General features: G+C 35.5%; 2 protein-coding genes across 2 annotated transcripts in view; one reads left to right on the top strand and one right to left on the bottom strand.

The window, feature by feature from the left end:
• The window catches only part of LOC128998139 (E3 ubiquitin-protein ligase SIAH1B-like), a 34,018-nt gene extending 19,929 nt beyond the window's left edge, over positions 1-14,089 (bottom strand). Inside the window, exons 1-3 of the mRNA XM_054424142.1 lie at positions 13,845-14,089; positions 5,922-6,025; positions 1,554-1,731 (exon numbers count right to left, since the gene is read on the bottom strand). Of these exons, the coding sequence (XP_054280117.1) occupies positions 1,554-1,731; positions 5,922-6,017 (274 nt within the window). The 5' untranslated portion in view covers positions 6,018-6,025; positions 13,845-14,089. The remainder of the gene's footprint in view (positions 1-1,553; positions 1,732-5,921; positions 6,026-13,844) is intronic.
• A 2,344-nt stretch (positions 14,090-16,433) lies between these two features.
• LOC128998141 (dedicator of cytokinesis protein 7) overlaps positions 16,434-21,661 on the top strand; it is a 75,540-nt gene continuing 70,312 nt past the window's right edge. The window contains exon 1 of the mRNA XM_054424144.1: positions 16,434-16,768. Within this exon, the coding sequence (XP_054280119.1) occupies positions 16,728-16,768 (41 nt within the window). The 5' untranslated portion in view covers positions 16,434-16,727. The remainder of the gene's footprint in view (positions 16,769-21,661) is intronic.

Here is a 21,661-nt window from a genome sequence, read left to right as displayed (position 1 = left end):
TAATCTCGTGAACGTGATCCTTGCAGACATAAAAGCTTTTACTTTTTTTTATAATTTTTATTTGGGTAATTTGTATTGAGTATTGTGAAAATCGGCTCGAGCTCAATCTTCTATCTTTGTGCTTGATCCCTCAAGCTTGTAGGCCAGGCTCTGTTCGGCTCGAAAATCAATATTATATTCTATATTAAAAATCTACAGTTTCCAAAGCAAACTGATTTTGAAGCGACCAGATTTTCGTCTGAGGCCCATAGGTAAATAACATTTTTTACCTGACTCAAGTAAACAAATCTAGTGTGCAGCCTCCTAATAGTATCAATGTAAGAATGGAATTATTTATTAGCTTGTGTCCTAGCCTCCTAGGTTTATTCGCCGATCTAAACGTAAAAAAAAATACATGGCCAAGTTCATAATTAGTTGAATTAGCATAGAGGGCCCTCTCCGGTGTGACCCGCCGGGGGCCACATCAGTTCTAAACACAGCCCTATTATAGCGTGTTCACACAGTCCACGAGGTCAGTTGATGCAACCAACAAGACTGATGACAATTCTTTTACTTAGGTTAGTATAGAATTTCTATCGATTGGTCAAGTGTAGTGTCAGTTTAGCTGTTTTAAACTAATTGTCCTAGGGCTCTTACTGGTTTTAAATTTTCGTAACAAAAAACTTATGGTAATTCTCATATAAATATTGTTATGATAGTGGGGCCGTGTGGCAGAGACTGTCACACCGTCGCGTGCCCGGTCAAATTTCCCCTAAAACCCCGGTCAAGGCTCGCGGGCCCACTATCGCCACCACTGCACATCTAGTTAGAATAGCTGCTGGTATCTACTGTGCCTCATTAAATTTAATATTCCAAATAAAAACGAATCAAACCTAATCAATAATAAAATAAGGTAAATAAATAAACTGTTCAGACCAAGACAACATTTTAGATTTTGGTTGAAAAAATGTTTAGTTTAACTCCACCTTAAGTTGGGGCAAGCTACCTGACAGGAGGACAATGACCAAAAGGACATGGTTAAACAGGACCTATGATTAAATTCCACAAGTTAAACCTCACTGGATACACCACTTGAAAGTGTAAAATGTAATGTATGGTTATAAAATTTAGTTAATTTTTATCTGAGTACGGGTGAGTTATCATAAAACATACAGTTGTGCATTTGTACCGAGTTAATCGGCCGGCTTAGGTGCAGGAAATATAAAATCTGCAATTAGTATCAACTATTAGGTCAGCTGATTAACGTGGGACAGGGACAAAAATTGTTTGATTTATCATAGCTTAGATGTTAATGCCTTTTTTCAGATAACCAATTAATAAAATCTTCAAATTATTAATTACATTTCCACTTTTAAGTGATGTAGTCAATGAGGCGCAACTGTTTTGATTTAATCACAGGGCCAGGCAAGCCAATGTCATTTTTTACCTGTCTGGTCAGGTAGCTTGCCTCCTCAACTTAGCTTGAGACAGGTTATAGAGAAGAAAAAACAGAAAGCAAATACACAAAAACAAATCTGGCAATTTAAATCAGTAACAGATTTGGTTTGACTTACCAAGGGGTCCGCGGCATGTAGGGCAGCAAGTTAGTTTAGGCCTGCAGCTGCTGCAAACGAGGTGACCACTCTGACATTGTAGGATGGGCGGCAGCACATAGTCAAAACACACAGGGCATTCAAAGAGGGATGCTAAGTCTGCGGAAACTGGAACCGATACTGCACTGTTGCCCCCCACCTGTAAACAGAGTCATTCATTTATGCCTAAACTAAACCTTGATCAACAATTTCGGGTTAGATATGGCCAAAATCTAAGACAATAACTCATAGATAACATGACAATGAGTTTGTAAAAGGTTTTCTTTTAGCTGACCACAAAAATGAAAGTAATTGTTATACAAAATGAGAGAAATTGAGCAGCAGCATCCTTTGTATTTTAGTTAAACAAAACACACATTTTTGTACCTATATTAGAAATGTTTTGAACAGTGATGATAGAGCTTATAGTTTACCAGCTTAACTGAGAAAATTTAAATCCCGGGGCTAATTTTTGAACAAGTAAAAGGCCAAAAAATATAGCAGTAACTTATCTACAGAGCATTTATCTTGAATCTACTCTCTGAAATGCCTAGCATTTGGACAATACAAAATGTCTGTGTATATTTGGAATAAAATGTTATCAGATAAGCTGGCGGAATTATATTAATTAACAATCCTTATCAGCCATCTTTAAAATGTGAGTCTAAATTGGGTTCTTTTGCTCTAGCCTAAACATGTCACACAGACGCCAAACAGCTTGTTAACAGCTATTTATAGCTACACAACACAGTAAAGAACCTAGTTATTTGCTTTTTTCCCCTGACAATCAAAATTAATACTAATACCACCTCCATCAAACTGACACAGTTGTGTAGTTAGCAGCCAAAGCCTTCAGTAGAGTTGCAAAAAACTACTCTGCAATAGGAATCACTGAATGTATGATATGTAAATCAAAGATAACTTGGTAAACTAAACTGAAAGTAAACAGTACAGGTAACACAAGCTGCAGTTTATTCCAACAAAGCTAGAACTGAAGAGAGGAGAGATGTAGAAGAGTGAGTCACAAGTCTGGACTGAGGAGAAGGAGAAAGAATGCTGGCTCAGCAGCAGATAACAAAACGTCAAACACTGTGTTGGCTGCTATAATGTTGACTGTCTTTTTTATTCAAAAGTATTTACTAAATAAGTCTTTGCCGATTTGAATGTTTAACAATTTACAGATCGATCTTAAATAGTTTTTTTTAAACTACAACTACAGTATGATAATATCCTTTAATACCTTTTACTTGTCCAATAGTAAGAAGGCTCAGATAAGATAAGATAAGATAAGATCTTCATTTCCATTAGATATTCTTTTGAATACATTGGATATGTCAAGTTACAATATATAATCTATACAATACAATAATAAATTAAACAAAGGAGCTATCTTTGTTTATAATAATGTTTATTGTATAAGCTATAATACAATAACAAAGGCTATCTGGTATTATAACGTCAAACTTCAAAATAAATCCAAATGTTAACTATAGACAGAAATTAGGCTTGGTATTATTTTTCAAAATTTTTTTGAATTTGTCAACTACTAAAGAAATTTTATCAAGTGTTTGCCATTGATTTGGGTGCCTAACTGTTAAAGGAAACAGTTCAGATTTATTTTTTTCCGTTTTTGTTTTTAGTATGATTAATGCTTGATTCTTCTCAATCTTAAGGACATCAATTAATAGTTTGTGTAGTAAATTTTCCATCAGCCTAAGAAACCCCATATACAAATAGATATCAATATCCCTTATCAACTTTTTAATGGGTTGTGTACCGGGAAAACTAAACCCAGTATTACGGTAACAAGAAACTAAAAAGTACTTTTTGGCCTGTTTGAAACTTTTGCCTGTGACCCCAGAATGGAGTATTTAGGGAGGCAGCTCAAATATTTAAATACAAAGCCCCATCAGGTGATACCTCACTTCAAAGGATATAAGTAGAAAACAATACCAGCGAAAACTAGAAGTCCCTATCTCAACCAAGTACAAAGTTGCGGCATGTTTTAGATTTAATAAACCTGAGCTCTTGAAAATATACATCAAATTAGAAACAAAAAACTACTGCCAATGGATTTCTATTGAATGACTGTAAAACTCGAGAAATTAAATTTACATTGAAACACCGCCGCAGCAAACCTACCAACTAAGCGAATTTCCATTTGTCTGAATTAATTTTTAACTAAATCTATTTAAAAAATACCCCCGCCGCAGCAAACCTGCCGTCTAAGCGAATTTCCATTTGGCTGAATTGATTTTCAATTGATCTATTTAAATAACATCAGGTTTAACGAGTACCTAGGTTTGCTGCTACAAGGAAACTAATAAAGTGTGTTTTTGGTAAAATATTGATAGCTTACTATAAAATAAATAAATTTGCCAAGTTTGATCAAAATATATCCATAAACAAGCAAACTACAACATTTTACAATATTCTCCATAAGAATAACATGGGAATTTTAAATTTACAATTTTTTTAGTTTTCTCCGTAACCAATAACTGTACAAAAACACTTTGATATACTGAATTGTTTGTTTTTTTAAGCTCTTTAAGAAGGTTTAGAGAAAAATTGGGAGATTTTGTGTTTTGAGGGTCAAAAGTGAGAAAAACCAATTTTTACCCCATAAAACCCCCCATAAAACCCTGTTCCCGTGGTCCGATCATGCTGGATCGCGAACTCATTCAAGTTTATCCCGCCTTACACCTTCAAACCAAATTTCATCAAAATCGGATAAAAATTACTCAAGTTATCGTGTTCACGGACACATATATATATATATATAAATATATATATATATAAAAATTTGAACGAATGGTGTTTTTGGCCTCTGGGGACATCAAAATGAAAAAGTAAATCGGTCCCGGGCCTAAGTCTTACCATGAGACCTACGGTAATAGCTACTTCCCTATAGGGAAATTCGCTAAAAAAAACATTAGGCTTAATGAGTAGGCCTACCTAGGTTTGCTGCTACAAGGAAACGAATAAAGTGTGTTTTTTTAGTTAAATATTAATAGCATAGTATAAAATAAATAAATTTGCCAAGTTTAATCAAAATATATCCATAAACAAGTAAACTACAACATTTTACAATATTCCCTATAAGAATTACATGGGAATTTAAAATAAATTTTTTTTTTAATTTTCTCTGTTAGGCCTACCAAGAACCGTACAAAAACTTTGATGTACTAATTTTTTTTGTTTTTTTAAGCTCTTTAAAAAGTTCTAGAGAGTAATTGGGAAATTTTGTTGTTTTGAGGGTCAAAAATGAGAATACCCATTTTTTCCCATAACCCCCCCCCCCCAAAAAAAAACCCCGTTCCCATGGTCCGATATGCTGGTTTGCAAACTCATTTAAGTTTATCCCGTGTTACAAAAATCGGACAAAAATTACTCAAGTTAATGCATTCACAACAAAAGTTGGAACAAATGGTGTTTTTGGCCTCTGGGGACATAAAAATGAAAAAGTAAATCAGTCCCAGGTCTAAGTCTTACCGTGCCACCTACGGTAATAGCTACTTCCCTATAGGGAAATCATAATCATAATCACAATACCAGATTTAAAAATAGTGCCATGTTATAATCACATCATCTGAGTAAGACTAGCAAGAGCCACACAGTGTTATCAACTGAAGTATACACTAACTGGCCAAATGCAGTGGGTCAACCAAAAAACATCTTACCTATTCAAAAACTACATGCTACAACAACCAAGGCAATCAATTAAGTTTATAAATCAAATTCTTGTAACTTGGATAATAAATAGTTATTTGTGTAACAAGAGGACGACACAATTAGTGGCACTTTGCTGCACACAAGAGAAATGCTTACGTGGAAAGGTAATGGAGTACAGTAAAGGCAATTTGCACTCGTTTTACACATAATATTTTTCCTACAGTTATTATAAAGCTTAGAAATAATTAGTCTTTCAAACACTAAACAACACATTTTAGGTTAGGTTAAATCCAAGCATTGAACGAAATGGGAAACACTGCAACAGCTGATCGTAGTCATAGTATCTTTAGGTGTTGCCAACCTATTTCCAAGCGTACACAGATTATGTGCATGATAAAAGCATGCTGTTTTGTGTTGTTTAGTTGGAATACTGGTGTGCAGCAAAAAAAAATGTGCGGCAAAAATAAGTAAATGCAGCAGTTAGCAACTTTCTGTACTAATATCAGTGCAAAGAAGCCTGCTTTGTCAGGTGACTGTAGGGAAATTTTAACTTAAACCTGTAACTGTATTTATCTATTCAAGTTATTTGTCTTGGAAACTGAGCCATAAGTTCAACTTTGTTTAAAAGTTACAAATGGGCCTATTTGCTGAGATAAGCCTTTACCAAGCTTACAGTACCTGAGATGTGGAGGTGCTGCTTGAACTCGTTTGGCTAACCATCGAACTGTTAGTTCCTCTTCTCTTAGTGCTATTTGCATTCATAACAACACTCATTGTAGGTTCTAAAACAAAAAAAAAAGAGTTACCAAAAATAGGGATTCATACCTAAATGAAGCATTCTTAGCTCTAAATATCCCCCTCCCCCCGCAGCAAACCTGAAGAATTAGTGAATATGCATGCACTATGGCGGAGCCATATTTTATTTCGGAATTCATCTCCTCCTCCCACTCATCGAATAAACATCACCCAAAAACTACACTTAATGATAAACTAAGGATCTAGAAGACCATCTGACAGCAGCAATTTTAATTCAGCTTTGTTAAAGTTCCTGAAAAAGACCTTGGAAGAGTCATATGTTTTGACTTTTGGCACAGTGGGTTTTTATTAAAGGATATGAAGTTTTAAAACCCAGTCATAGACTACAGCCAAAAACCAAGCATAGTGCTGAAACCAAAAGACAAAGGCACCACTGGTGCAACCACCCGTCCTACTTTCCCTGTTAATCCAACCAGTTAATTAATCCCCTGCCCAAAAGCTCTTCTGAACTCTTATTGGTCTAATATGCATGGGTTGAATTCAAAAATGCACGGACGGTTATTTCATAAGGTAGGTAATTAGTTATTTGTGTTTTCAGAACACTATATGTCTTATGATGCAATCAAGCTTGAGAAAATAACCAGATGGGACTTTGTTACTGCTTCTTGTAGGAGCAATCACATAAATGATGGCACTGCCCTTTATGTTAAAAAAAAAACTCTTTGATGATGTTAAGCCTATGTTAACACGTTGACTGCCCTTTAATGTGGCGCGCGCTGACAAAAGGCGGCACCAGACCAACAGAAATATATTGAGTCAGTGTGAGCTTAGCCTCAGACGGAGACCTTATAATCGTTGCCAGACTGCCAGCTTGTAATGCGAGCTTTACTTTGGTGTAGGTTGGTACTAAAATTTCCTGTAAAATCCTGTCTGGCAATGCTTTTGTCCCGGTTTCGGGGATTTTTTCTCTTCAACCCACATTACAAAGACACTGGATACGGATCTGTGCAGTGCTGCTACCTTTGAGTGTTTCAGTGAACTACATCCACTCTCGGGGTAACGCAGCACAGTCACCACTGCTCTTTTGTGATTCGTCAGACTGAAATATTTGAATGCCAATTGCGTTCGCTGATTCGGTTGCGTGGCGGGGCTTCGCCCACCACTGGGGAGCGCCTGTACGTTGTTTTCAGCAGTCAACGTGTTAAAACTTCTGCTCAAAAAGTAACAGCAAACTTTCACACCGCTTGCACTAAAGAATAAAAACAAAGAGGTAACTCCGTGGTTTAAGTTTTGGAACAGAGCCAATTACAGTAAACCTCACTTGACAGTCAACAGCTGACAGGGTGTATGTCTAACTGGCTTTGTTCTTCTATTGTGTTCGATTTTTCAACTTTTAATTGTTGAATATTGAACATTTCTTTATAGGTACTCATGTAGGCCTAAAATAATAAATGTATATGTAAAAATTAGTCTGTTACGTATTCATTTATTGTCACTCATTAAAAATTGTAAGGTTATGGATAACTCAGCAAGTTCTGGGTCGACAAATTGTTGAGTTAGTGAGATTTTACTGTAATTGTTGAGTTAGTGAGATTTTACTGTAATACAATAGGCTAGCTTTTCTTTTCCCATGGTGTTCCTTGGTTTCCTTCTTGTTCCTACAAGAAGGAAAGCAGGGACTCTCAAAAGAAATTCAGGGCTATCTATGTGCTTCACATTTATTTTCCAGTTACTATCCTTACATCATGAAATTGTGCTGGTTAGTAAAATGTTAGCAGATTGACTATATAGTTATATCCAAAATTCTGTCAAGTCTACACATAAGGATGTATATTCAATTTCTAGTAATTTAATTAAAAAGTCATCAATTATCTTACTACATTATGACTTTCTGCTTAAATTCTTGTATTGAACATTGTGTCTTCCCACCTAGCCTTAGGCCGGCCACACACAGAACTGGGCAGGGTGGGGCGCCACAAGACGCCCGACTTTCACTGTCGTGCTTTTGTTACGCAAGATAAGTAAAAAGTTTCACAAATTTTCTTCACTGACACACTTACAGCTCATAAAACCATCTCGCTGTTAGCGAGCTCAGTGTGAGTATGGTTGAGTGTAGTGTAAGTGTATAGATACATCTTTTTAAAATGGATGACGATAAGACCGTTTGGTTAATTCAGAACTATCTGCAACACTTGGACCACAATTTTATCAACAGAGAGATGTGGGTACACCCCATTAACCAGAAAAGGAATATAAGTAAGTTTTATTTCTGAGCTTCATGCCAACCCAGCCAAATTTTTTGATTATTATCGCATGTAAATTCCGATATTCAACTTTATACTTCTAGGAGTATTCGGAGCAGAATAGAAAAAAAATACCTACTCGAGATAACAGCCATAATTTCAAAGGAGCAGCTTTTGATAACCTTAAGTAGGCATATATAGTTGAATGTAGGGCGAGCGAGGGGTAATAGATCCAGTGGATAGACCAGCTAGATAAAGCTATAGATCCAGTGGAGGGAATAAATCACGTAACCGCACATGCGCAGAACGTTTTGCCCGGCAGTGACTTGCCTTAAATAGTTGGTAGGCCTATGTGGGTTTTATGTGTTTGAAAAATAATATACAAAACATGTGTGAATAACAAAATATTTTTCTAGAAAAATATTTAAAAAGGCATAAATATTTATTGTAATGATCATTTTCCATGAACAACTCTTACTTTATTTGATCTCCAATGTTATTGCCTTTACAAAAATGTGTATTTTTACTACATTTCTTGAAAACACATTTATTTGGTTTTTGTTTGAAATTTGTGGTGCAAAATCGTGAAACTTGCCATTTTATTGTTTTTGGGTCATAACTTTGTAAAACTAAATGGTAATTTAAATATTTTTACATTTGCATGTAGGGAAAATTCCAAACATTTTGTAGAGGCTATCTTGAATTTTACATGAAAAATGTTTGGTTCATGCAGGAAAGTTTTACTTTAAAGTTTCAAAATTCAAAAAACAATTTTTTATTTTTTCCACCTAATGTCAATAGGCCTACTTACTGTTGTAAATATTTATTCTATTGCAATTTTCAAATTCTCCATTTCACTACGAACAATTCAAGTATGCCTATATGGTTCAATAGGTTTTCTCTGGTTGCTCTGGGTCTTGGTTTAGTTTATATGAATTGCAAAAAAAATCAATCAAATATTTTTAAAAAAAATTAGTTTTGTTGTCAACTGTAGTTGTTTGACTTTGGTCCATCGCTTACTTTGTAGTTAGGTATCGATGTCATTATCCATTAGTAGTACACATGTCAATCTTAATCTATATAAAGCACAAAAAAGGTTATAATAAACACACACCAATCCACATGAAAAGGACTGGGTCAACTAACTCATCGAGACTTGTAGAAATTTGTGTGTAAGAAAATTCAGGCAATTGTACGGGGGAAAAGTCAAAGTGGAAAACAAAGCAACAGAATATTTAGGGGTTTTTCCATTATACCTACAACTAACAACAAAGTCGATAAAATAAACCGTACATTTGTGACAAGCCATAGAGTGTATGCGTCAACAATAGTAGACATGGGTCCAGTAAGTATAGACCGCGTGTAAACTATAGTTGACGCCGTTCCGTGGCAAAATTCATTAGGCCTCTGTCAACCATAGTTAACGCTGGTCTGCGGTGAAGGAATTTATTAACATGTTGGTAGCGAACATGTTAGCCTAAGTGAGCTTGTGTAAAAACAATTCCTCAAAAACAGGCCTACACTACTTTTTTCCAGTGTACTCTTTTGCACAGCCTAGCTCTGGGGTGGTGCAACTAAAGAAGAAGTACTTCTTCTACAAAAGAAGGCAATTCAACTCTTATCTAGTGCATATTGCCTAGCACACTATTAACCCATCTTTATTATTGAAGGTTTGTTGTCAATTTATAGTTTATATATTTTTCTTTTGTTGGTTTCAGCAAAGAAAGAACATTAAAAAGATGAAAAATACAGGGTGCGGCAGAAAGAACTCCCCTATTAGGAAAGCTAATAAAAACAAAACCAAGTAAGATATGACATTTTTATTGCTATTAACCAAAAACACACATTATGCCATTTTAAAAAATATAAAATTATAGTTCTTTAAATCAAATATCGTTTTAATAATTGATAATTTAAAATTATCGTGTTTTAAATAAAATGTCATTTAAATGGCGGCCTCCAGTGTTAACACTATCATCATAACAGCAATTTGGTTCAAACGTTCCCGGTAGTTGTCCATTGCCTTTCGGGTCATGTCGGGTGAGATGGCTGCAACTTCATGCCTTATTCTTTCCTTGAGGGCTTCTAAACTTTTAGGGCGGAACGATTGAACCAATGTGTTCAACACTGGAGGCCACCATTTAAATGACATTTTATTTCAAACACAATAATTTTAAATTATCGATTATTAAAACAACAATTTATTTAAAGCACTATAATTTTATATTAATTAAAATGGCATAATGTGTGTTTTTGGTTAATAGCAATAAAAATGTCATATCTTACTTGGTTTTGTTTTTATTAGCTTTCCTAATAGGGGAGTTCTTTCTGCCGCACCCTGTAGAAACGCTCCTTTATTTTTTACATATGCTTTTTATTAACTTATTCATTTTGTGCATACCTTAAGCTGTGTTTACATCGGACATCGGAGTTACAAACACATGTTTACAACTAATGTTCCTAAAACCAAGAAACACCTTACTTTTTGAACAGAAACATTTTGATGTTGGAAACAGTTTTGAAGAGTTTACAACAGAAATTTTGTTTCCTACCAGAAGTCTTTTAAAATCAAAGGGTGTTCCAAACATAAGGAAAATATGTTGGAACAAATGTTTCTGTACCTACTTCTACGCTGTTTACAACATTTCCCCGTTACACCCTGAGCCTACCTATCACCATGTGATTATCTTGATAGGGACTGACCTCGTGTTCTCGGGAACGTTGATTAAATTGTTTCCAATAAAATCAAAGAAAAGTGTACTATATTTTATAAACATTTGTTTTAGAAACAAGTGTTACCAATAAAAAGTTCCACAAACATTTTGTTCCAAACTACAGATATCCAAGTCATACAGATATAAAGGGCATGTTACTTTAGTGCTTTCACGAGGGTTGAGAGAGCAGTCATCTCAACCCTAGTCCCTAAGTCAAAATCGTAGGGCCTACAGCCTACTTTTATATAATATTATAAAGCTGTAAGTTTGTGTTTCTTTGGAACTCATCACACATTAAGGAATGGTCGATTTGAGCTGAAATTTGTCATGATGATAGCATTGATAGCTCATATTCCCCGTTAACATATAAGCCTATTTTAATCTTTAAAATTATGTTAGGCTTCACCAAAGTGGCTCTGAAATTTCTCTTGTTTACCCTGTGGGTATTCATCTAAGAAAAGAATCATCAAAGAATCTTGACAGATGTTTTAACTAGACTTGGCCTAAATAAATATAAGTTTTTTGATGTTCAATAGCATTGAATTTAAATTAAGAGGTTTGACAGCAGAGTGTACAGCATTTTTGGTTTGAATTTCTTATGACAGAGGAGCTGTATTCTAAACAGTAGCCCTCTAACAAAAAGCTGTGATTTATTACAGTTAGGCTAGATAGATTCGTTTATTGTGCGAATGGAGCGTTTTATTTTTTAAGTGCATAATTTATCAACTTAATGACTTTTTTTATGTTTAAAAAATCTAGGCAGGCCTGTTTAATTTGCATGTTTGTTTTCCCCCAAAATGATGTCTGGGAAACAAAGTGTGTGGTGTGTTTTTATTATTGTAGTAGCCTATTACTTATCAATGGCTTGGATGGAAGAAACTAATATTAAATGTAAGGTTCGGAGTAGGTACCCGGTACTGTCTGTCACATATTCAAATCACGTAAAAACTTACTTGACCAATTGAGCTGATTTTTTCTACGTACAGATCCAATAAGTTATATACCACGTAGACCTTATGGACACATGCATATTTTTACTATAATACACTCCTCGGGCTCTGCTCCGATGTTTCTATTTAATTATCACGAAAACTGGAACGGTACACTTAATATTAGAATTGCCAAATTGATATGAATCAGGTGTTTGAAAATGATTTTAGGGTGCTTTAGGCAGTGGAATTGACATAAGGCTTCCAAGTATTTTAAAAATCGTATCCTCGTTGTTTAACCAATTACAGTAGGGCCTACTCCAATAGCTTAAAAACAATATGGATGTAACACAAGTAACAACCCGGTAGCCTAGCGCAAATCCGCATAAACCTCGACCTGCCCTCCCCTCATGCCTATAAATAAGATTAATGTTCAACATAGTTCTTGCATATTTGTGATCTGGTTTTTATTCCAGTGAAGTTAAGTAATTTGAGTAAATACCCCCATGATGTGTTTTGTTACAACATGTTTTATGGGCCAAAGGTTTTCCGCAGAAAATGATGATCATTTTTGGAATCAGCATTGAATTTTGAGTAGAATGAAACAAAAAAGAGAAATTAAAAAATCGGGTACAGACCCTAAAATGCATATTAACCATAGGCCTAAATAAAAACTATAGCCTAGGCTACTGTAGTCTAAACTATGCCAAATTGATGAGTAAGTTGGCAAGTTTCTATCTCAGCTGCAAATCAGGCTTAATCTGCAGGTCTGAGACTAAGTCCCCTTGAATACTTAAATACTTACTTGAATCCTGCATCTTTGACAGATCTAGTCTGATAGATTGCGTCATAATTCAGAATCAGAATTTTTTATTGCCATAATAATACATAAATGTACAGGGCAAAAGTCACTAAAACTAAACAAATAAAATCAGACCCATTAAAATAAGATACAAACTTCAAAAGGTACAAACTATTTACAATTTAAAAACAAAGAAACACTGTAAAATTCCTTATCAACTAGATATTCCCTCAGACCACGCTTAAATTTTTTTAAATCATGTTCGCCCTTGATTGAGTTAGGAAGAGAATTAAAAAGACGGATACACATGGAGAATGATTGGTTTTTATGGAAAGTGGTACGAGATAGTGGAATATGTAGGTTAAAGTTCCTCCTGAGATTGTAGCTGTGGTGAGATGACCCTCTAATATGAAACATTGTTGAATTTTTTCTTAAGAAGGTCAAAGATTCAAAAATGAAAATTGATGGGAAGGTCAGCATATTATTTGTACGAAAGACAGATCTACAAGACTCTCTATATTTTAGGTTGAAGATTAATCTGATGGCTCTTTTTTGCAGTTTGAATATTTTCTTAGTCTGAAGTTTGTCGTTACCCCAAACGGGCACACAATTCAGATACATAGGCTACATAGATTGCCTAGGATACATTCAATCTAAGGTCTAACACATGCCTAGACCCAAAGCTAGCATTGTCTAGTCCTATCCCACAAACACATTTTAGATTAGGCCTAGAAGAGTCTCCAAAACAAATTCTATGTCTTTTGAAAGCAGGCATATACCTGCTTTCTAGGTAGATTCCACTAAATTACAAGGTAGGCTACAAATATATACTTAAGGACTTACACAAAGCAACACTATCAACGGTTATATTGTACCTAAGAAGTTAAGATGTGTGTTTATCTTGTCTAGATTTATTATGAGCCTAATTCTAAAGGCCTAGGCCTACAATGAACTGGGAAGAAAATGTAAAAAAGCAACACCCACAAAACAAAAGAGAACAATTTGTACGACTAAAATAAGTTTTCTATGTTTGAAGTGTTAATGCGATAAGTCTAATGAAACATAATTTTCATAACCATGCAATTTACCATTGTAGGTCGCATGCATGACTATAAACAATAATAGGCCTAGGTAAAGTTGTCATGTATATCACTTACGTTTATTTTATCGTAAGATCGGGTGGAGTGGCCAAAGAAACAACTATTACGATGGGTCAATCTATAAACATGGGCTTTAAACGAAAATGGTTCGAACATTACAAAATAGTTGACTACGAAGAAAATTAACTTCACCTAAGTTAGAAGTAAAATGTAACCATTACTATCGTTTCTCTTCGTTAGTAAGAGATGGCTGTCTATTGGCTAATAATACCGTCACTCAACAGTCGCCACATTCGACTCCGACATGATACAAATGAAAATCAAAGTGGTTTAAAATGAAAATTTGTGGGCGTATACAAAAAGATTTTTCATAATGTTATTATTCAACATGTTATGTTTAATATGTTATATAAATGAGTTTATTGAGAAATTAAAACTCTGCTTTATTGTGTGCAGCATAATACAATTATTTTATTTATTTTACATTCCAACGGGCAGCTCCATTTGGATACTGATAAACTTATAATCAAGACTTGCTCACGACTAGTGCAATACAATGGTTGATAGTAAATTGAATAAATTAGTTAAAGAACAAAACGACAAAAAATAAGTGACAGCCAACAAGAATAGTAACTGTAATGCAAAATATCAATCCAATCCATTCAATTAAATAGCTCTTTCGTATATTATCATTAAACAGCTTAAAAAATTAATTAAACTATCTTTGGATTAATAACCCAAGCAGTTTCTTTAGGGAGTTAAAGGCGGCCGTTGACCAATCCAATAGTAAATTAGATCGAGGAGTGGGAGAGTGAGCCGGTCTAGTAGTAAGAGCTGGACTTCGGTCTCCAATGTCCTTGGTTCCAAAACCCCGCCTGTTTCCAACTAAAATGTTGTCTAAGCATAGATAACAGGAGTATAGACATCGGCCATATGTTTGGGATAAACATAGAGACCTTACGACCCGTGCCATGGTCCATTCCTACAACACCTGGCAGAGAAACATGCTGGATGTTCCCCGCGTTAGGCTCTCTAAGACAGCTGCTAGCTGCTACATATCAAATTCAGGGGCTTAAGCTCTTTAACAAACTGCTAATGGCCTTTAGGGGCTGGAAAATGGGTTATCTCAAGGACAAGCTAATGTTGCTAATGAAAGAGAGAGCCTACTACAGCATCTTTGAGTTCATGAATGACAAGGAAATAGCAAACATGCGGTAGCCATCTTTTCCATTCTGGAAGTAATTTTTAACTTGTATATATGTATATATATTGATTTTTTATATCTTAAATGGTTTTACACGTTGTGAAGTATTTTTTCTTTTGTGCGTGTAAATGAAATGTTTTTTTTATTTTTGTTGAGACGCAATCCATCCCTATTTTGGGTAAAAGATGAAGAAGGAGTAAGTAAGTAAGTAAGTAAGTAACGCAAACCACGCAACGAGAAGCTAAATGAGCCGTAATGTAACTGAGCCATCTAATATTTTTCCACAGGCTCGTATAGTATACTAGCCCGTTCCTATTATTTATATTAATTCAGGATTTTGGCTCGTATACTATACGAGCCAATTCCTGAATTATAAAATAATTCGTACGCTTGGCTCTTAGGTACTATCTGTAGAGTAAGTGAACCCTCTTCATTTATTTTATATTTTCGATTGGCTCTTATAGTATATGAGACTGTAATGCAAGTGAACCTTTAATATGATATACGAGGCTCGCGTAGTCTATGATCTGTAGAGTAAGTGAGCTGCCCCCGGAAGCAACCAAAATTAAAAAGTTATATGTAAAATATTGAACCACGCGGCTGCCGTGTTTTTACCTAGCAAAGCGGCGGCCGTGGCAAAGCCAGCCATTTTTGGCAAAATAAAAAAAAACAGTACAGTCCCCGGGTTTGACTTAGGGGAGGTACGATTGAGGCATTAGTTCAAAATTCCTCCATGAACAGCGCTGTAGTAGAGAGCATTTTGGCAATGAAGGTTTACTAATCGCAAAAATAGTTCTGTTCATAAAATAAAATTATAAATGCCTCTAATTCAATTTTATAATTTTTTATTATAAAATTACTATCATAACTTAACCGAACTAACCAAACTTGCTGATAATGAAATAATTAAAAAAGTGTATTAATAGATAAAATAATTCTGTTCATTTAATAAAACTAGAAATTGCTCAATAAAAATTTTATAATAATTGAATAATAAAATTAAACTGTCATAACTGAACCAAACCAACCAAACTTGCTGATAATTAAAAAATCTTAGTCAAATAGTTAGTGCCACCAGGGGGATTCGAACCCGGGACTCTCAGCATATCAAGCCGGCACGCTGACTACCAGACCACCGAGGCCGATGGCAGTTTTCCGTATTGTTACGGTAATGGTGTTCCCTCAGATAATGAGAAGCCCACATCTGTCATCGTAAGCTCATCTATACCTCCCTTGAGTAAATACCACAGTCCACTGGTGGAGTCCAGTCTCCCAAGTCTCAGTCGTCTGAGTCGCCCAGTCCCAGTCCCAGTCGTCTGAGTCGCCCAGTCCCAGTCCCAGTCACCCAGTCTGAGTCTCCCAGGAGTCTGTCAGTGACTCACTGTCACTGTCACTGTCAGTCAGTCAGTATCAGTAATCTTTAAACCCTAATGTAAACAAAACAAGATTTACATGAAATGCATTTAATTTTAAGTAGTGGTTGAAATATATACTTATTTAATATCAAAATAGATGTTGAACGTTTGTTTCCCCTATTAAAGTTTCAACTACAAGGATTTAGTTATATTCAAAATTTAGTTAGTTTATTTGTGATACCAACAATGAAGGATCATCCTGCCGAGACAAGGACAGAACTGAATCTTAAGAATTCCAGGACTAGATACAATTGTTTTTTGTCTTAAGGAAGCCTTTAAAAATCTGTGCAGTGAACCAGATCTCAATTAGTTTTTCTCACAATGGGTTCAGTTCAAAGAGCCTTTGCTCAGAAGCTATCAAGGTAAATATGAGTAGCTACATAATCTTAGGACCTGTGATTAAGCAAGTTAGGTTAGGATTTAGAAAATAATAAGATGGACTTGATTGGTTTAGTTAGGGTTGCCATATGGTAATGTGCAAAAAAAGGGGAGATTCTAGCTGGTGGCCCCCACTATTATAGTGTATAAAAATGAAGAGGCAAAATTGTATTAACTTACAGAAACTGTATGAGTCATAAACTGAAACATAAACAAAATGATGTCACTGGCCCGAAAATAAACAAGTTAAGTTATTATTTTGATTTAAGTTTAATGGAACTGTAAAAAACACCCAAACCAGTCGTTACCGCTTTTAGCCTTTACACATTCCGGCCAGTGACGTAATTTGTTTACATTTATTGAGTCCATACTGTTTCTGTTCAATATTTGTGCTACAATGTCAACATTTGAAACGGTATGTTAGAGCGTATGCGAAAATATAAAATGTTGCATCGCTTGCTACATCTCACTAAAAATACAGAATGAAGTCAACAAAATGCTCTCTGTCTGCTAGGCTTTGGTAGTGAACACAGATACCTTCGGACTGGCCGGCAGACACAAATTGAAGGACAGGGGGCAAAGAAACATACAATAAAGATAAACAAAGAACGTTGCTGGCCAAAGTGAAACCAAGGAATGAAAAAAACGTTGGTAGAGAGTACGAGAGTTGCATTTTTCAGTTATTGCATAACAATATTTGGGACTGTAAATATTTATTTTATTCCAAAAGTTCTGTTATATAATGTATTTTAATAGAGTAAAAAAGAGGAGATTTCTCACTTTTTGCAGAAATCCCCCGGAGCTAAATTTTGACCATCAAAATCCGGTAATCTCCGGGGAAATCCGGGGATATGGCAACCCTAGGTTTAGTGAAAATTTACCCGTGGTAACTGTAGCCTACCATTAGTGGTAGCAGAGGCCACTGTGGTGATATGTAGTGAGGAACTAAATTTGAGTAATTGAGCGAAGCGAAGCTCTTTGGGATCAACTTCAATGCAAACTTTCTAACACATAAACTCAATAACGGCTGAACATATTTTAGCCAAACTTACCAAGAGGTTTTATTGTCAAATGTTTGGATGGTTTAGACGAGACCATCTTCAATTTTTGATAGGCAGAGGATACACGTCTGGTAACTGGACGTCGATTAGGCGTCCAGCAATTACTGTCATAACCTACCCTAACTAACCAAAATGCTGATAATAAAAGAATCGAATGAAGGTTAAATTCTGTTCATAAAATAAAATTATATAAGTGCCTAAAATTCTAACAAAAGATGTACCGGTAGGCCTACTGTTAAGAAGAAATGGAATTCTAAGCAAAATCTGTGACAAATAGTTAGTGACAGCGATGGGATTCGATCTAGATACCTACCTCTTGTACATCAGCCAAATTCTCTATCAACTACGACATGAACACCGATGGTTGTACATCGTATCATTGTGGTAATGGTGTTCCGGGCCCCCACAACCCGGTGATGTCATTGCTGGCCAAGCCTAATCCACGTTCAGTTACCGGACGCGTATCCTCTGCGTTTTTGATAATGCCTATATAATTTAAAGTAGCTAACTCAAAGTTTTTAAATTTTAACATTGAGCTTATGGGTTGTCATGATGGTTACAAAATAACTACGTAAATGTAAACAAAACAAAGAATGATAGCATATGTTAAAATCCAGCCACAACCTAAACACAGTAAGAATGAAAAAAATTCCGATGATGACCACTTATGACATAAAACAGAGAAAGTCTTAAGTTTACATTTAAGTCGCAAATGGATACTACCACTGATCAAATAGGTCCTACAGTCACAGATAAAACATACTCCGTTAGGTAGTGTTTTACAGATTTGATTTACGTAGCTAAATAAGGTTATAACAAATAACATTTATCTTAAACAATTCGTCGGTGAATCACATTCATGGATCCATCTCATAAATGGCAAACTTAAACACATCCATGAAGTAAGGAAGTGGTGAAGGAAGTAGTAAAGGCCAGCAGTGTGGAGTGATGGAACGCTTTGGGACATTTAGATTTAACATATATCTAAAATACTGAAATGCTATGGGAAGGGTGGGAAACAGGTCCACGACGTTGGAAGTGGTGAATGTAAAGGCTAGCAGTGCAGAGTATGGGAAAGCTTTTGTGCAGTTAGATTAATGTAGGTATCTAAAATACTAAAATACTATGGGAAGGGAGGGAAACAGGTCCACGATGTAGGAAGTGATGAATGAAGTAGTAAAGGCTAGTAGTGTGGAGTGTGGGGACGCTTTGGGGCATTTATATTAACGTATATAAAATACTAAAATGCTATGGGAAGGGAGGGAAAAAGGTCCACTGGAAGTGATGAAGTAGGTACATCAGTCTCAGTTAGTCTGGGCGCGCGGACCCTAGTGTACTAGCCGTCCTGAGAATTGCGGCTCACTCACCCCCACAGCCCACAACCCTCAGCCGCTGCACTGACGGCTTGCCGTGTTGGCCAGATGTTTTTGGAAATGAGCAATAAACACTCCCCTCTGCACCCCCTGCCATAGTGCGGCCGCGCGCCCAGACTAGCTGCGACTACTAAGTAGTAAAGGCAGGATTATTTCTACATGAACTGCAAAATTTGGCCAATATTGAGAAAATGTAGATTGGTTTAGATTAAAGGTCGGGTTCAACCAGAACTGTGGGTTCACCAGATGACATTAGCAATCAACACACAGGAAGAAAAAAAATACTGATAGTCTACAAAGGATATGTATTTAATGCCCACATCGTTACTAACGAAACTTGTTATAGTTGTGATAGTTCTGAGCAAAACTGATAAGTAAGTTAAATTGATGAAATAGTTGTATTTTGTATTAGGCAATAAATTTTGTATTACTATATCAATAAACATTTTATTATTACTTGATTAAAAACCATGAAACGTGATGGTTCTCCGCTCAATTGGCTTTCACTGCTATGAAAACAATCCTAGTTATCATGTGTCAGGATTGTTTGGGCTTGTGTGTTCAATGGCTCATCGAAAAATGTGTATAGTTAACAAGGTGTTAGAACGTGGTGCGGTATATTTTTTAACATTCAAACAAAATGTGTACGGTATTGAACTGTTTCAAAAGCTCCATATTTGATAGGGCCTTTAGTTTGCTTACACCGAGACCTAAAAAAGCACAATAGCAAAGGCCTGTCATCTAGAATCAAGAATGGGTTAATGGAAAGGAAACTCTGCTCGACTGTCGTTTGTCATAGATTGGATAAATATAAGTAACCTATGAAATAATATGGTATCGGGACCAAATTTACTCAGTATGAACCTGTATTGAGTCAGAAGTTAAGAGTCTTGCACTATCTCCAGATACCAACCCGACCTTCTGTAAGTTCTTAGAAGAGAATTTGAAACTCAAATATAACTAAAAATTGTCAGTTGCTATACAGTTTCTTTAGGCACTTCTCATTTATTATATGATTTATCACATATCGATATATCAATATATGTTGTTTTTAGCATTTTTGCAAATCCAAAATATTTGTCTAGCAGGTCCTGTCCATCTTTGTCTGGTGGTAGTAGAAGACTGATTTGGAAAAGTTTTGATCACATATTTTTATTTTTTACGGTGACAAGTAGATCACATTCTACCAAACTTGGGTAGGCATATATAGGCCTCCTTATAACCTAGTTTAGATGACTACTTAATGTGAAATTTGAAAACTGTGCACATTCTTTGTAAACATTGTACTGAACCGGCAATTTCTGGGTTTCACCAAAAAAAACTAAGGATAATTCGAGTCTATTTTATAACCCCTTACCTGTGTTTTATCGATTCTCTTTTCACGGTAGGCTATCTTGTCAGTAAAAAAAATCATGATTGTGGGAAATTATCACTATGTGCGATGATCGGGGAGATCATCGTGATGGTGCCATGAGTGTGGGAAATGATCACAGATGTTTCCACATTCAATTGATTCTCATGTAAACTGTTTTGAGGGTAAATTTTAACTTTCAAAATTTGTACGGTACCAAATTTCAAGAAGGGTAAAACCGTATCATGATTAAATAAACACCAGAACTTACCTGTTGTGGTCCACAATGTGTTGGCCGTAGCTTAGACTATGTGCCAAAGAACGTAGGCCTAAGTTAGTCCCTGACACCATAAAGTATAAATACACACCGACATGACGTATTTATACACACTGACATGACGTATTTATACACACTGACATGACGTATTTATTTATTCACAACAGCACTCAAAATCATCAAATAAAGTCAAGCCAACTGGTTTTACAAATAATGTTTAACCCCAATGATAACATAACCCACAAAACTGGTGTTTGTAGACAGACAACGACTAGTCTATCAAAACAATTTCCAATCAGCTGTTGACTAGTAGTTTGATTCGCCAAGAGAGCGTATAAGCCTCGATAGAACTAAGCAGTCATTTGACCAAGGAAGAGAAATATTTGTCTCTGACGGTCAACAAGTTCACTATCAGACTTCTTCCACGATCCACTATACAATCGAAAATGTATTCCGAAGGTTTGCCATTAGTTAAATCTATTTTCACAATTTACGTTCTTTTCGCATAGCTCACCTATTCTCGTTTCTAAATTTGAGTTAGACGAGTTAAATCTAAATTTTGTAACGCAAATTTTGCCAACTTTATTCTAGACCCGCCAGTGACTAGCAGTGGTTAAATGATTTTTTTAGTTTGGGTAAATTTATTAGTTTTGAAATTACAATTATGCTACTCCGTTCGCTTAGCAAATAATTACGTTAATTTATTCCATTCTCGTAAATGTGTGTTTTAATTTGAGACTTGTTATCAGAAGTCTCGTCTTTGCAGGCTATAGAATCAAGTCTTGGGTGAATCCAGATTTTAACTAGTACAAAGA

This window comes from Macrosteles quadrilineatus, unplaced genomic scaffold (assembly GCF_028750875.1).
Source record: "Macrosteles quadrilineatus isolate MER2022 unplaced genomic scaffold, UCM_ALF_1.0 Scaffold_7__1_contigs__length_78375512, whole genome shotgun sequence".
In the NCBI taxonomy this organism is placed as follows: Eukaryota; Metazoa; Arthropoda; class Insecta; order Hemiptera; family Cicadellidae; genus Macrosteles; species Macrosteles quadrilineatus.
Note: the sequence above shows the minus strand (reverse complement) of the source record. Positions and strands in the feature narration are given on the sequence as shown.